At 62.2% G+C, this 14,727-nt stretch overlaps 1 protein-coding gene across 1 annotated transcript; it reads left to right on the forward strand.

Moving 5' to 3' along the window:
• Positions 1-2,251: 2,251 nt before the first annotated feature.
• Positions 2,252-12,388, forward strand: EXOC3L4 (exocyst complex component 3 like 4). The gene is made up of 11 exons (XM_025392400.1): positions 2,252-2,715; positions 4,250-4,904; positions 6,126-6,237; positions 6,452-6,574; positions 6,917-7,017; positions 7,171-7,251; positions 8,964-9,078; positions 9,595-9,714; positions 9,802-9,954; positions 10,552-10,673; positions 11,867-12,388. Exons 1-11 carry the CDS (start codon positions 2,322-2,324, stop codon positions 12,057-12,059), a joined length of 2,169 nt encoding a protein of 722 aa, XP_025248185.1. The 5' UTR covers positions 2,252-2,321; the 3' UTR covers positions 12,060-12,388.
• Positions 12,389-14,727: the final 2,339 nt, after the last annotated feature.

Here is a 14,727-nt window from a genome sequence, read left to right on the forward strand (position 1 = left end):
TTCCAGGATGGATGCCTGGCTGTGGGGCTCGGGCAGGAGGGAACCATGGAAGGGCTTAAAGCAGGGGAGTGACCTGGCTGGACTTTTGCTTTGGGAAGGTCAAGAATGGCTTGGGAAGCTGTTGGGAGCTGCAGGGTCAAATGAGGCATGGCTGGAGGCTGAGAGGCCATCTAGGGACCTTACTGGCCCTTCAGCGAAGTTCTGGTTTGGGACAAAAGCAGGCTGAGTGGCCCCCACGCCTCTGCCTATGTAACCTCCTAAGAGATTCACTCCCACAGCTGCCCCTCCTTACCTGGCCTCCCTCTAGGCTTCCTGGGAGAGGACCTCCACATCTGACCCCACTCTGGGACCTGCTGACACCTGGGGTCTCCTCTCTGGGAGGGGGGCTTCTGGGCAGCAGTTCTGATTCCCTGGAGGTGGAGACATGGCCAGTCCTGCCTCTGCTCCCAGCTCCAGGCAGGTTCCCCAGCCTGAGCTATGCGGCCACGGGCAGACTCTGTCCCTCTGTGGGCCTCAGGTTCCTCGTCTGTGAAATGGGCAAATGACACCCCCTAACTTTGTTGTCACAGTAGCTGATCTGTGTCAGGCATCGAGGTGGGCACACAGTAGGTGCTTACTAAGTGTGAGCTCTCCCAAACAAGAAGGCGGGGCTTGACTTGTCCTTGCCCCACATCCCGGCCTCCGTCCCCTTGACAGGGGTGGATGCGGCGTGTGCCAACACCCCTGTCCGGCTGGGCGCCAGCCCCCATGCCAAGCATGGAGGGGCACCAGGGAGAGGGGAAAGGAGGCTGGGACAGATGGCGCCCTGAAGTGTGTGGGTCATGTCGGAATCAGGCAGCGTCCCTGAACCTTGGCGCTGGGGGAAGTAGCCAACCTGTGGCCAGGGCGGGGCTGAGAAGCCCCATCAATCACCTGGCTGCCTCTCCCACCCCGCCTCCATCCAGCTGCTTAGCCGCCTCCGTGTCTCTCCCACCCCAGCCTCCATCCAGCTGCTTAGCTGCCTCTGGGAACCTCAAGGAAGGTAGGTGGGTAGGCCTCTGCTGGACCCAGCAGGCACCTTGGTGGAGGGCGAGGGTGGGTGGGGGTCTGGGCCCTGCCCACCTTGGTGTCATTCCACCCCAGCAAACTGGGGCCTGGGGAGGCACACTTCCTGCCTGATGTCACCCAAGGGTTGGGTGGTGGGTCAGGCGGGGGCTTTGGTCCTAGCACCTGGGTCGGGGGCCCTGGGGCTGGGCTAGGGGCAGGTTCAGCCCTTCTTTGGCCCCAGTTTCTCCCAGGGGAAAGTGAGGCTTTGCCAGCCTAATGCCCTCCCCAACCCATGGCCCAGCTTGTGTAATGGGGTGGGTGGGAGGCCCCCTCCTCTCTCCCAACCTAAAGCCAGGAAAGCAAAAGCTCCTAAGGCTGGAAGGGGGTGTGGGTGGAGCCTGGCAGGCCAGGGTGCTGAGGGCCCTGGGGGAGCAGGAGCAGCCACAGCTCAGCCACTCCCGTGTCCCTGGGACACTCCCTCCATTCCCTGTGTTGGGGAGGGGCCAGAGCACACTACGGTGAAGAGGAGGAGGAATGGGGGGAAGGGGAGAGGCAATGGGTGGGAAACAGTGTTGAGAACCCCCCAGTCCCTGGTTAAATATAGACCCGAGGCTCCTCCTGCTGCCGGCCATGCGGCTGCACAGCCATGATAAGCAGCAGGGTGGCCTTGGCCACTGCCCTCAGGCCCCACACCACCTCAGCAGACTCTGCGACACCCGGGGAAGGGGTGGGCTCTCATGGGGGTCCCTGCCCTCCCCTTGGAGCCAAAGTAGTCAGGCCTTTTGGGCTGAAGTGGGGTGAGCTGAGGGACCTGGAGGGCAGTGAAGGAGCTGGTGGGGGATGGGGGGAGGGTTTTAGGCCTCAGGACCTAACATCTGGGAAGGCCTGGATGTGGCTGCTGGTCCTGCCCTCGCGTGTTATGAGCTGTGGTCTGGACTGGGCCCCAGAACCTGCATGTCAATGCCCTTCTCCAATTCTAATGGGAGGGTCTGGCCTGGCAGGCTAAGTGATGGTGGGCACCTGGGGAGACCCTCTTTGGGGGATGGTCTCAGGAAAGGCTCCTGATGGAAGCAGCTGTCTATATCTCCGTGCCCAGCTGCGGCCTGGCACACTGAGGGCTCTTGCCAAGAGAGTGGCCTGATGATGCTTCTTTTTGACAGCCTGAAGGCTGCCTCCTCTGGGGAGCCTTCCTTGACCAAGCCCCTGGGTGTGGCCAGGCCCCACAGGGCCACACCACGTTTCTACGTCTGCTCCTGTGGCCACTCCTTCTTGCCCTCAGCTCTCCTGCTGCCAAGATGCCATCGCCACAGACAGAGACTCCTGGGCTGGAGCTGCAAAGTCCCAAGGAGGCTGAGGAGTCGCAGACTCCAGCTCAGGGCTCCCGGCGAACAAGCAGCAGGAAAGAGCCCAATGCCCACTGCAAGGATGGCACAAGGCTGGGCCTGGGCACCTTGAGGCAGGCCTTCTCCCGGGCCAGCCAACGGGCTTTGACCCAGGTCTCCAAGGAGGATACGGGCCTGTTCCGGCGAAGCTCCTGCTCCCTGTTCCGGTCCTTCCGGCAAGACCTGGATGAAGGCCCAGCTGCCGGCCATTTCCAGGCCACTCCTGAGGTGCCCTCGGGGGTCATGAATGGTGTCAGCCAGCAGGCATCCACTGGGGCAGCGTCTGAGGAACTGAAACCCGAGGCAGGTAAGGGCCTCAGAAACAACACTAAATATGAAAGGAAATGGGTGAGAGGTTGGGGCAGCTGAGCTGAGGCTTCTGGAAAGGCTCTCCTCCCTGGCTCCCCAAACCGCGGCCCCGGACACGTGCACTTATTTATTTATTTGAGACAGGGTCTCCACTCTGTCACCCAGGCTGGCATACAGTGGTGCAATTACAGCTCACTGTGACCTTGACATCCTGGGCTGCAGTGATCCTCCCACCTCAGCTTCCTGAGTAGCTGGGACTACAGGTGTGAGCCACTGCACCAGGCTAAATTTTTTTTCCTTTTTTTTTTTCTTTTTTTTGAGACTGAGTCTCACTCTGTTGCCCAGGCTGGAGTGCAGTGATGCAATCTCGGCTCACTGCAAACTCCACCTCTCTGGTTCAAGTGATTCTTCTGCCTCAGGCCCCCAAGTCGCTAGGACTACAGGTGCCCACCACCACACCTGGCTAAATTTTTTTTTTGTTGTTGTATTTTTAGTAGAGACGGGGTTTCACCATATTGACCAGGCTGGTCTTGAGCTCCTGACCCCGTGATCTGCCCCCTTGGCCTCCCAAAGTGCTGGGATTACAGGCGGGAGCCACTGTGCCTGGCCTAATTTTTTAAATTTATTTTAATTTTTTGTAGAGATAAGGTCTTGCTATTTTGTCCAGGCTGGTCTCAAACTCCTGAACTCACTCAATCCTCCTGCCTTGGCCTCCTGAAGTGCTGGGATTACAGGCGTGAGTCACCATGCCCAGCTGGACAATTGCACTTTAAATTCTTGCAATATCTCTGCAATGGGAGCTCCCGCATTGGGCAGATGAGAAAAGTGAGGCTCAGAGAGGTGGAGTGACTTGCCTCAAGTCTCACAGCATGGAGAATGGGACTTGAACCCAGATCTGCATGGCCGGCCCTAGATACCCAGCCTCTCCATGACCTGTCATAGCCTGGCTCCTGGCCAAACTAGGGCCATGCACATAGCTGATCACAGGGTTGCAGAGGGTGCAAGGCTCGCAGAGGTACCCGGAGGGAAAGTCGGGGGGATTGGCCAGAGGAGGATACACTGGGGTTGGGAAGAGGGGGACATGGTAGAGGTGGAGGGCTCCTGTTGGGTGGAGGCTGGTGGAGAGCGGGGAGCAGCAGGAATGTAAAGCTGGACAGGGCAGGAAACGCCCCGCCTGAGCTCCGACCCTATTAGACCTGCAGTTAGGGCTGAGCATGAGGCTATCAGGTCCGGCTCAGCTGGGAGTAGAAGGTGGGCGTGGGAGCCAGGCGGAAGGTAGGGGTTCACCCAAATTGCTCTGTTCAGCCAGGCTTGGGGCCCCAGGGTCTGCCTCTTCAAAGGTGACTCTAAGGAAGGGTTCCTGGCAGCTGGGGCCTGTTGTTCCTGGAGCAGGCCTTCAGCTGGGCTGGGGCATCTGGTAGAGGCCAGGCAATCCAGCCCGGATGGACTCAGTCGCGGCCTGCAGGTCTTCATCCAGGTCGGGGTCTCGGGGCGGTCTCTCTCACCGCCCCTCTTCTCGCCTGCCTGTGCAGAAGGCAAATCCGTGGCCGACCTCATTACTGAACGGCAACTGCTGGCGGCCTTCGAACAGCTTCTGCGCCTGGAGACACGGCTGGTGGCGGAGAAGGCCTCGCGCACCTTTGAGCAGGACCCCACGGCCTTCGCGCGGCGCGCCATGGACGTGTGCCTGCATTACGACGGGCTGGCAGCCGAGCTCAGCGCCATCGTGCGCGAAACGCTGGGCAGCGACGGCGTGGACGCGGCCGTGCTGGCCGAGCTGGCCCGCGTGGTGAACGCAGAGGAGGAGGCCCACCCCTCGCCCCCCGACGACGGCGACTTCCTGCGCACGCCGCGCCACTGGCGCCAGCACTGGGAGGAGGCGGTGCGGCGGAGCGCTCAGGAGCGCGTGCGGCGGCCGGGCGCGGGGTGGGCCTCTGCGGCGGCGGAGGGCGCCTCGGGTCTGGCCCAGCTTCTGGCAGAGCTGGGCGTATTGGTTCGCCGCGATCTGCAGAAGGTGCGGCAGGAGGTGCAGCCCGCTTATGCGGCGGCCGGCTTTCCGGCGTGGGAAGTCTATCTGCGCGCCTTCCACAGCGCGGTGGCCCAGCGCCTCCAGGAACTCGCGCGCGACGCCCGCGGCTGCGAGCAGCTCTATGTCCTGCTGGACTGGGCCGCCAACGTCTATGGCAGGTGAGCCTCGGCCAGGGCGCCAAGTGGCGAGGACGGCTGCCGCTTCCCCCGCAGGCCTTGGGGAGCCCGCTTTGAGGAGCACCAGGCCTTTCTTCTCTGTTCCCTCCCTGGGAGAGGGCTGAGAGCCGAGAGCTTCGACATGCTTTCCTCGGCGGGTTAGGCCGTGGGGCGCTCCCGCCCCAGGTTTTCTAGGGGTCACCCATACACAGTTCTAGAATTTGAAAAGTTTCCGCGGGGAGGTTCCCATGGGAGTAGGGCCTGTGCTGGTCCACCAAGTGCCTTTGGGCGCATCAGAAAAGGGCACATCTTGGCCAGGCACCGTGGCTCACGCCTGTAATCCCAGCAGTTTGGGAGGCTGAGGGGGCTGATCACGTGTCAGGAGTTCGAAATCAGCCTGGCCAACACGGTGAAACCCCATCTCTACAAAAATACAAAAATTAGCCAGACATGGTGGCATGCACCTGTAATCTCAGCTATTCTGGAGGCTGAGGTAGGAGAATCACTTGAACTCGGGAGGCGGAGGTTGCAGTGAGCCGAGATCACGCTACTGCACGCCAGCCTGGGCGACACAGCAAGACTCAGTCTCAAAAAAAAAAAAGAAAAAAGAAAAAAGGAAAGAAAAGCGAAAAGGGCACCCCGCTAGACCGGACTCAACCCCCGCGGGTTCGCAGCGCTTGGCGTGGGTTCACCCGTGCTATCCCCTTTGGACGGGCATCTGGGTTCAGGGTGCAGCCTGCGGGGAGCGGCTGCCTCTAGCTCTGTGCCTGGGATGAGGGTGGATTGCGTCCCCTGCAGAGCGGTTCCCAGCCCCACCGGCAGGAGCGCCCGCGGAGGTGGTGGGTGGGGTTACCTGAAGTCCCGCACTCCTTAAATTTCTCCTTAAATTGTGTGGGGTCAGACCTATGTCCGCCCCGCTGTGGGCCTCCCTGCTGTGGATTGGAGGTTGACCGACCCCTGAGCTGTGTTTGAGGAGAAGGCGGAGTGCCATCTGGGTAGCCGCCCTTCAGCATTCTGCAGGAAAGCAGGAACCCAGCTGTCAGAGGCTTCCGGGGAGGGAGTGTGGCATGGCAGCCTGGAGGCGTGTGTGCGTGTGTGCGTGTGTGTGTGTGTACAGATGCGCAGGTTCGGGATTAGCGTTAGACTTTGAGCCTGGCCAGAAGAGGGGCAGCTGCTGCCGCATCAGAGCCGCGCCCGCCCTCAGCCCCCTGCCCTGCCTTCCAGTCCTGACTTCCTGGGCCCCCCGGGCCTGGCGCTGCCCGCCGAGCCCCTGCCCCCGCTCCTGGCGCCCGACGTGTGGGCCCGACTGGAGAGCGACTACACCAGCTTCCTGGAGGTCAGGCCCGGCGGGTCAGGCTGGGCGGGCCAGGCTGGAGGGGGCGGGCCCTGGGGGGATGTGCGGCGCCCAGGCTAGCCGCCGCCAGAGCTGGCGCTGGTTCATCCTGTGGCCCCCGGCGCGGGCTTGTGACCCGACAGGGCGGCCCTAATCCCGGACGGCGCGGGACGCAGTCCGGGAGGGTCTCACCGCGGCCCCATCCCTTCTCCCGCAGGCCAAGATCACAAGCTGCTTCGACAACATCTTGCAGCTGGAGCAGAGTCACTGGGCGGCCGCCAAGGACCCCGAGGTGCTGCAGGGCCTTTACCAGGCGCCGCTCTCCATGGACGTCCACATGGTGCGGCCGGGAGCAGGGGCTGAGAAGGGGCGTGTGTTCAAGCCTCACGCACACGGTGGCGATACCCAGAACGAATTCCTATCCAGTCCCAATCAACCCTTCCGTTAGATGGGAGCCTGAGGCCCCACGTGGGGGGAAATCGGGGACCCCCGGCGCGCCGACGGGCTGGGAGGCTGCAGGGTGGGGGGTTGCAGGAGTTGACTCTCGGATGGGCGGCTGAAAGCTGGAGGAGCCAAAACTGAGAGACACGGGATGGGCTGGAGGTGTGGGGGGACTACCAGGGGAGCTGCGGCCTCAGGTCTTCGGCTGGGACGCACGCTCAGTGCAGGACTTCGCTCGCAGCTCGTGGCTGAGCACGTGAAGGCGGCCGGCGCCATCTCCGCGGAGCTGGAGGCTACCACCCTGCGAATCTGCACGCGGGCCCTCGGCCTCTTCGTGCCCAGGTGCGGACGCATCCTAAGTAGGGGAGCGACCCAGCCTGGTGTGCTCTGCAGGTGGGAGGGAGGAGTCTGCGTAGGGACCCGATTGGGAGGGTGGACCCAGGGTCATCGCGCAGCCAGGGAGGGTCCCCAAAGGCTCTGTGGATCCCGTCCTAGGTTTGAAAAGGCTTTTCTGGCGTCAGAGGCGGTGAGCGAGCCCCACCTGGGCGCCTACATCAACGCCTGCGAGGAGCTCAGGTAGGGCTCGCCCGCTCCTGCACAGGCGCGGCGTGGCCAGCAGGGGGCGCGCGAGCGCCGGGAAACTGGATGGAAGGGAGTGCGCGCGCGTGGAGGGGGCAGCAGTGAGGAGTGTGCGTGTGTGTGTGTTGGTGGATCTGAGGAGTGTGTGTGCGTGTGTGCAGCAGAGTTGAGGGGGGGTGTGTGTGTGCGTGATGGAGCTGAGAGTGCGTGTGTGTGTGCATGTGTGGAGAGCTGAGGGTGTGTGATGTGCGTGTTTGGCAGAGCTGAGGGGGGTGTGTGTGTGTGTGTCAGAGCTAAGAGGTGTGTGTGCATGTGCGTGCAGGGATGGAACTGAGTGGTGTGTGTGTGTCAGAGCTGAGGGGCGTGTGCCGTGTGCGTGTGTGTGTGTGTGTCCATCTGAGCGGAGGCCCTGGGGGAGTGTGGGTGGCTCTTCAAGGCTGAGCAGGGGGCGAGGGGTTCCAGCTCCCTGCCTGCTGCCCTGGGTTTTTCCCTCCCTTCATCGCAGACTGCATTTCTTCCATTCGGGACACCTCCTCCTCTGGGAGGCCTCCCTCAGCCTGCACCCTGGGCTGTGCTGGGGTGAGGTCTGGGTCTCTGTGACCGCAGAAGGCAGAGGCCCTCCCTGTGGGCTGCCAGTGGCTGTCGGCCTTCTGTGCCCTGAGCTCCAGGCCAGGCCTCAGCAGATGCAGCAGCGCGGAGGGCGGCCAGCGCTGGAGGCACAGACTGAGCCACCCCGGTCTGGGTTCATCCTTTTTCAACAGTTTGTAAATTGTAATGTCCCGAAGGACTTCTCATTTATCTGACTTCAGAGAGCAGCTGTGCCACCTGCTGGCTGTGTGCTCAGGGACAAGCCGCCTCCCCTCTGTGGCTCTTTTGCCACCTGTCAAATAGGATCAGAGCACCTGCTCCCTGGGGCGGTGTGGGAACTCTGTGCCTTAGGGGACTCAGTTCCCATTGGCTTTTTGTGAGCATTCGTGAGTGACAGGCACTTTGTGAATGCCTTCCCTGCCTGACGGGTCTCCTCCCAAGTGCAGTGTACCCACGCACAGGTGCAGAGCACAGGCCTGGAAAGGAGGTGCCGCTTGCCCATGGCCATGCAGCCAGGAAGTGGCGGAGCTGAGACTTGAACTTGGCCTGCCTATATCCAAAGCATGACCATGAGGCATGGCTTCTCCAACACTCTCTTGTCCTTAATCTGTGCCAGGCTTGTCCTTGGCCCTGGGACCCTGGGGTTTCAGCTCCAAGGAGCATTCTCTGACCCTTGGTAGGCAACCTCTGGCCAAACCCTTGATGGAACTCCAGCCTGCCCTACTGTGTCCCTGGCTGTGGGGACTAGGTGTAGCCTGGCCCTCAGTTTCCTCAACAGTGAAATAGGGACATTGTCACTTTCAGGGAGCAGTTATGAGGCTCAAGGTAGGGTGTGTTCCAGGCATGGCTATGCCGCACTGTTTATTACCAAGAGGGGTGGAAGGTCTGTCCCAGAGCTGCCAGAGGGGAAAGGGTCACCCGCCCCTGACCCACCCCTCTGTGACTGGCTCCCTGGCCTTCTGTGCTATCCCCCACTTGACTCTGCTTGCAGGCAGCTACACTGGGGAGCCCTATGGGCTGCCCTTCACATTGTAGTCTTAATGAGTGGAGCTGTGCGCCTGGCCCTGTTCCCCAGCCTGGTCTCCCTTGCCCACTCATCGCTGGTCCTGGCCACTCCGCAGGACCAGTATTCTCTCTAGGTTCCCAGGAACTCAAGAGGAGCTGGAGAAGCCCCTGGTGGCGGCCACCTGCAGCTTCCAGAAGCACCTGCTTCAGGGCTTGCAGCGTGAGTTGCAGGTGACTATGACAGGCCCTCTCTCCCCACTTCCCATGCCCAGGAGGTACCCCCTTTTTCCTAGAGCCTGGAGGCCCAGGTCACAGCATTCATTTATTCCAGGGGCCAGCTCATGGGTGTGTGTAGGGTAGTGGGCAGGGGACCCAGGTGAGGTCCCAGCTGAGCAGGGGCGGCTGGGAGACACCTGCCTTCTCACTTCAGTCTCCAGCTCTTAGTGGTCACCCCCGAAGCCTGGGATGGTGGGTCCACGGATCCAGGCCCAGGGTCCTCACCCAGTCCCTCAAGGCTTCCCCGGGGCACACCCTGAGCAGATCTGACTGGACAAACCCTGCCCCTGGATCATGGGGCCCGGGAGAGGCATTCTGGGAAAGGGCTCCTGATATAACCTGTGGCTAGGAGGGCGAACGGCACCCCAAACCCAGGAGGGAAGGGGTCAGGAGTGGCACACTGGGCTTTGAGTTGGGGTTAGGTTGGGGGGGTAGTGCACATTTGCAGACTCCCAGCCCCTCTTTCCCCAGCCGCTCTTCAGAGTTGTGTGCACCAGGGACTGGCTGACGCAGGACTGGCTGCGTCCCCTCATGGACAAGGTAGTGAGGTTCACCGGTCATCTCCAGCGTGTGGCCCAGCCACGGGCACAGGTACCACAAGGGGGAGGGCCCTGGCAGGGCTGTGCCCATGGTTGGGGCTGTTGACTCTGACCCTGACCCTGACCCTGGGTCGCCCAGGAAACTCTGCAGGAGGTGCACCGGTTCGTGGTCCGCGAGTACCTGGCACAGGCGCTGAAGCCACGGAAGCGGTTCTGGGCCATGGAGCGCATGCGTGGCTCCCAGAAGATGAGCCTGGATGCCCAGGCCATCAGCGACACCTTCCAGGGCCTGGTAGGGGTGACATCTGACTGCCCCTCAGTGCTCGCCTCTGTGTGGGGAGGGGTGGCAGTGACTAGGGCCATAGCACCAGAAGGGCTTTTGGCGGGAGTGGTTCTCCTGACGCTGGATCAGGTGAAACAGGGACTGGGGCACCTGTGGGGCTGGGGGGTGGGGGGAACCAGGTGGGAGGGTGGCACATTGCAGACATTTGCATACAGTTTGCAGGGCCGCAGGGAAGGGGCGAAGGTCACAGCCCCATCTCATGGTCAGGGTCTGTGGGAGGTGTTCCCCACCTCAGGCCAGAGCCCTCAGAGTGGAGGCACCAGCGCCCTGCATACCCCTTGTTTGCCCCCAGCAGCAGCACGCTCAGGCTGGCCTCGGTTTTCCTGTCCGAGCAGGATGGGATGGGAGGGGAGATGAATGCTGTGTGGCCCACGAGCCCTGGTTCTGTTCTGTTTTGGGGGAGGCAGTCCCAGCACTGAGCTGAAGTGACTGCAGGAGGGCTGACGCTGCGGGAGGGCTGACCTTGCGCTGACCTGGTGCTCCTGCAGGAGTTGGAGCAAGGGTGGGGAGAGGGCTCCTGGGGCAGGTGGCAGTTCTGTCTCGCAGGGTTCCGAGGCCACATGGTTGGACCAAGCCATCCAGTGCGTGGCCGAGATCCTGGGCGAGACTTACAAAGACGACATCCAGCGGCACCTGGAGACTCTCATCCGGAGCTACCCCGACATTAGGTGCGTACCCTACCTGCTTCCGTTAACTTCCTACCAGAGCTTCGGGGCCAAGGGGCTGGTATTGGAGGGACCCCAGCCCGTACCTGACTGCCCAGGGGCCTGGAGACCAGAGGCAAGAGGTAGGCCTTGGATCCTCAGACCCTCAAGGCTGGAGGGGGTATGGAGAGCATCCCTTCCTTCTTCTAATCTGTTCTCGGCCATCCTCCATCAGCCCTACGGGGGGTGGCGCACCTCCAGTCCTGGAATCCAAGGGGGAAGGCGGGCCCCCCACCCCTGGAGAGAAAGCCCTCTCTGAAAGCCAGGGGATTCTGAGATCGGGTCAGGAGGAAGGGTTTTGATCCCGGGTTGTGCTGGGGCGATGGTGAGTCATCCAAGCTTTTGGAAATCCCAGTTCAAATCTCTCCAATTCCATTCGTTTGAAGATTCTGGGATGTGGAGCTCACAGAAAGTCCCTGGTTCATCCCCTTCCCTGGGCCACCCTGCCATGGGGTGGGGAAAGATTCCCTGACCCCAGCTGGCCTGTATTCCAGGCTGTGGCTCAGAGAGAGAGTGGCCCTCATGGCACCCTGGGGGTTCCCCTCCAACTACTCCCCCACCCCATCGGCCCATCACCCACAGCTGCATCACCCCCTCCCTCCCTCTCCACCACCTGACCCCCGTCTCCCTCCCTCCCTCCCCCTCCACCCTGTCCCCGTGTCTCCCTCCCTCCCTCCCTCTCCACCCTGTCCCTGTGTCTCCCTCCCTCCCTCCCTCTCCACCCTGCCCCTGTGTCTCCCTCCCTCCCTCTCCACCCTGCTCCTGTGTCTCCCTCCCTCCCTCTCCACCCTGCCCCCCCACCCCATGTCTCCCTCCCTCTCCACCCTGCCCCCCCACCCCGTGGCTCCCTCCCTCCCTCTCCACCCTGTCCTCGGGTCTCCCTCTGTGCCTCTGCGTGGGCTCTTCCCCACTCTGCACACCCCTCTCCTGTGCCCCTTCAAGCCCAGCTATGGTGGCCCCCCTTCCCCTGCCGGCCCACGCTCTGCCCCCTCCCCCAGCACAGCTCTTCCTGACCTCAGTCAATCTGACCTCCCTGACCGACTCCTGGAATGCAGAGTGACTCATGCTAACTCCCAAGCCCATGGGTTCCCCTCATCCTGGGGCTGGGGATGTTGCGGAGGTGTAAGCCTGCAGTGAGCGCCGGCATGTCTCTGCAGGCGGGACCACATACTGGCCATTCTGGCGCTGCGCCGACTGGGCTGCCGGCGGAACCAGCATCTCTTGCAGCACACCCAAGACCTGCTGAGAGCTGAAGCTGGGGTGGTGGGTGCGGAGGCCCCCCGGGGCCGTGTGCTCTTTGAGGAGATCAAGGTGCCCAGTGCCATGGCTGTGCGGATCACCTGTATCTAGTTCTCTCTGGCTCGAGAGGGGGCCGGCCGCCGGCAGGGGGCTGTGGTCAGTGGGGGTCAGCCAGGAGCCCAGGGAGTCACTCTGGGCCCTGCCCCCAACTCTGACACTGCAGTTAGGGAATTTTTGTCGTCAGCAGCCAAGCACAGCTGTCTGGCCAGAAGGAGCAGCCGTGCAGGAGGCATTTCAGGCGTTGGTCGGGAGTGTTTTGGGGCCGCAGAGCTCTCAGTGCTGCCTGTCGTGGGGAGCCTCCCGCCCGACTGTCTGGCTTCACCCTCCAGTCTGAAAGTGAAGAGCAGAGTATTTATTTAAAAAATAAATGTGAATTAAAATGGTGCCTCCCTAAGGAGTGGGCAGGGGATGGGAGGCCTGGGTCCCGGTGTGCTGAAGGGCCAGGCCGGAGGCTCTCTGGTGACACCATTTGGTGGGTGGCCCTCTGGTGCCCGTGGAACCCATGGGAAGACTGAGGCAGGTCCAGAGCAGGGAGGGCCCATGCCTGTGGATGCCCCCACCACGGCCCGGGTCCACTGGCCTTGTGCCCGCTCAGCCTCATCTCAGCCAAGGCAGAGTCGGGGCTTCCTGGGGACAAAAAGAGGCCAAGACTGGTTCTGCAGCTTGAAGAATTTGGGTTAGATGTAGGAGGGACTTCCCAGCAGTGAAAGTTGTCAAGTTACTGCAGGGGGTGTGTCACCCATGGAGTGTGTGTCCGGGAGTCAGCATGAGGTGTCAGCAATGGAGGCAAGCGTAAGGAGACTGCTGCAGCGTGCACCTGCATCCCCGCTTCTCCGCAAAGCTGCCACTGCAACTTGAAGCCTTGAAGCCTGCGGGCTGGGTTGCTGGGAAACCCATTTGCATTGGCAGCCGGGCTTGCTGGGGAGGCTGAAAGTTGAGATGGGGAGATTTCCAGGGAGCAGCTGAGACAGGTGGTGACAGGTGCCCCTCCCAGCCCTCCACAGTGGGCCCCCATAGTGTCTCTGGGCCTGACCCTGACACTGGCGGGAGTGGGGGGCAGGTGACCGCAGGTGGGCTAAGGTTCCAAGAGCTCCACGAATTTGGGTCGCCTGAGGACAGGGTAAGGGGTCTGAAAGCCTCTGGTGCCAGGCAGACAGGGGGCGTGTCTCTCCCTGTTCCCTCCAGGCCCCCTCCCTGCACTGTGGACAGTCAGGGGGCAGTTCCCCGGGCAGACCTGCCCCGGTTCCTATGCCAGGGCTGGGACCTGGAGCCTGAGTCTTGCTGGGGATAGAGCCTGGGGGTTGAGTGCCCAGGGCTTGTCCGTCTCTTCTGGGAGCAAGTGCTGGGGCAGTACCCTCCTCCATGGAGGCCAGGAGCAGGGCAGGCTGGGGCAAGGGAATATCCAGACGTCCCCTAGCAGGGTGGGGCAGGTGGGGCAGGAATGAGGAAGTGGGAGGGTTGGGGTTCCCCATCTCCAGGGTTGAGGTGGGGGCGGGTGTGTGATGCTAGTGCCGATAAGCGATTCCCGTCCCTGATGGGAGGACCGAGGCTGGCAGAGAACAGGGGTCGGCACTGCGTGATGCTGGGGATCTTCCCAGCCAGGCGCCAGAGGGCATGTCTTTTCCTAGGGGAGGGGTCCAAGAGATGGCAAGTGATTGACAGGTCGGCCTCTCCCCTGCTTGACCCCACCGCTGACCTGGTGGTGGCCATGAGTGTCCCAGGCAGGGTGCATCAGAGGGGAGAAGGGAGGGCTTGGCCTGGTCTGGTCCTGGTCAGGTTCTCCCCAAGGAGCTCCTGCCACTCCCTTCCCCACGCTTCTGTCTCAGACTCCCCACTGAGGAGCTGGAGCCGGAGGGTCCTGGGGCTGGGCTGTGGGGTTGGGGAGGGGGTTCTGTCCTGGCTCTGCCACTTCCCACCTGTGAGAATGCGGGCAGGTTCCTTTATCTCACTATGCCTTGTTTTTTTCCAGCTGTGAAATGGGAGTGCTGTCAGTGCCTCCTCGGCTGGGGAGGGTGAAGTCAGAGCCAGTCATAAGGCCAGGGCCCTGGCCGCCCTGTGACGCCATGTTCCCGGAGGCCCACCTACAGGAAGGCCCTGGGCACCCTGGGGTTGGGGTGGTGGGGTCCTGAGGCTGGAGCAAAACCTAAGTTGAGTGGAGGTCACTGCAGGGGGAGGCCCCAAGAGAGGCTGGGAAGAGGTGCTGACGGCTGAGCAGCTGATGGCAGAGGGAGGGGGCCAGCTTAGACCATGAGAGTTCCTAGGCCCGGATACAGGAAGTCAGAGTTTTCCTGGCAGGAACTGTGTGCACATGTGTACCTGTATCTCCATTCCAGGAGGGTGTGTGTGCCATGTGTGCAGATCCTCGTGAGCCCAGTGGTGCCTGGGGCTGGGGGCTGCAGGCTGGAACTTCCCAGGCCAAGCCAGGCTGAGCTGGGGGTGGGATGGCAGCTCCTAGAGGACGCAGTCAGGGAAGCTGGGGGTAGAGGCGGGGCCGAGACCAGGGCATCCTGGGTGCCTCAGTCCTGGGGTCTGGCCACTGGCCTTTCTGCCCCGGGGGTGGAGACTGAGCCCACAAGACCTTGCAAAGAGCCTGGAGTGCTTCCTTGGCCATCTGTTGTCCAGGCCAAGCCTGCAGGGTTCGGGCTGGCTCTCAGAGAGGTACTTGGGTTCTCATCGGCCAGGTCATCTGGCTGATAAGCAAGTGTGTGTGTGTCTGTGC

Source organism: Theropithecus gelada, chromosome 7b (assembly GCF_003255815.1).
Source record: "Theropithecus gelada isolate Dixy chromosome 7b, Tgel_1.0, whole genome shotgun sequence".
Taxonomy (NCBI): Eukaryota; Metazoa; Chordata; class Mammalia; order Primates; family Cercopithecidae; genus Theropithecus; species Theropithecus gelada.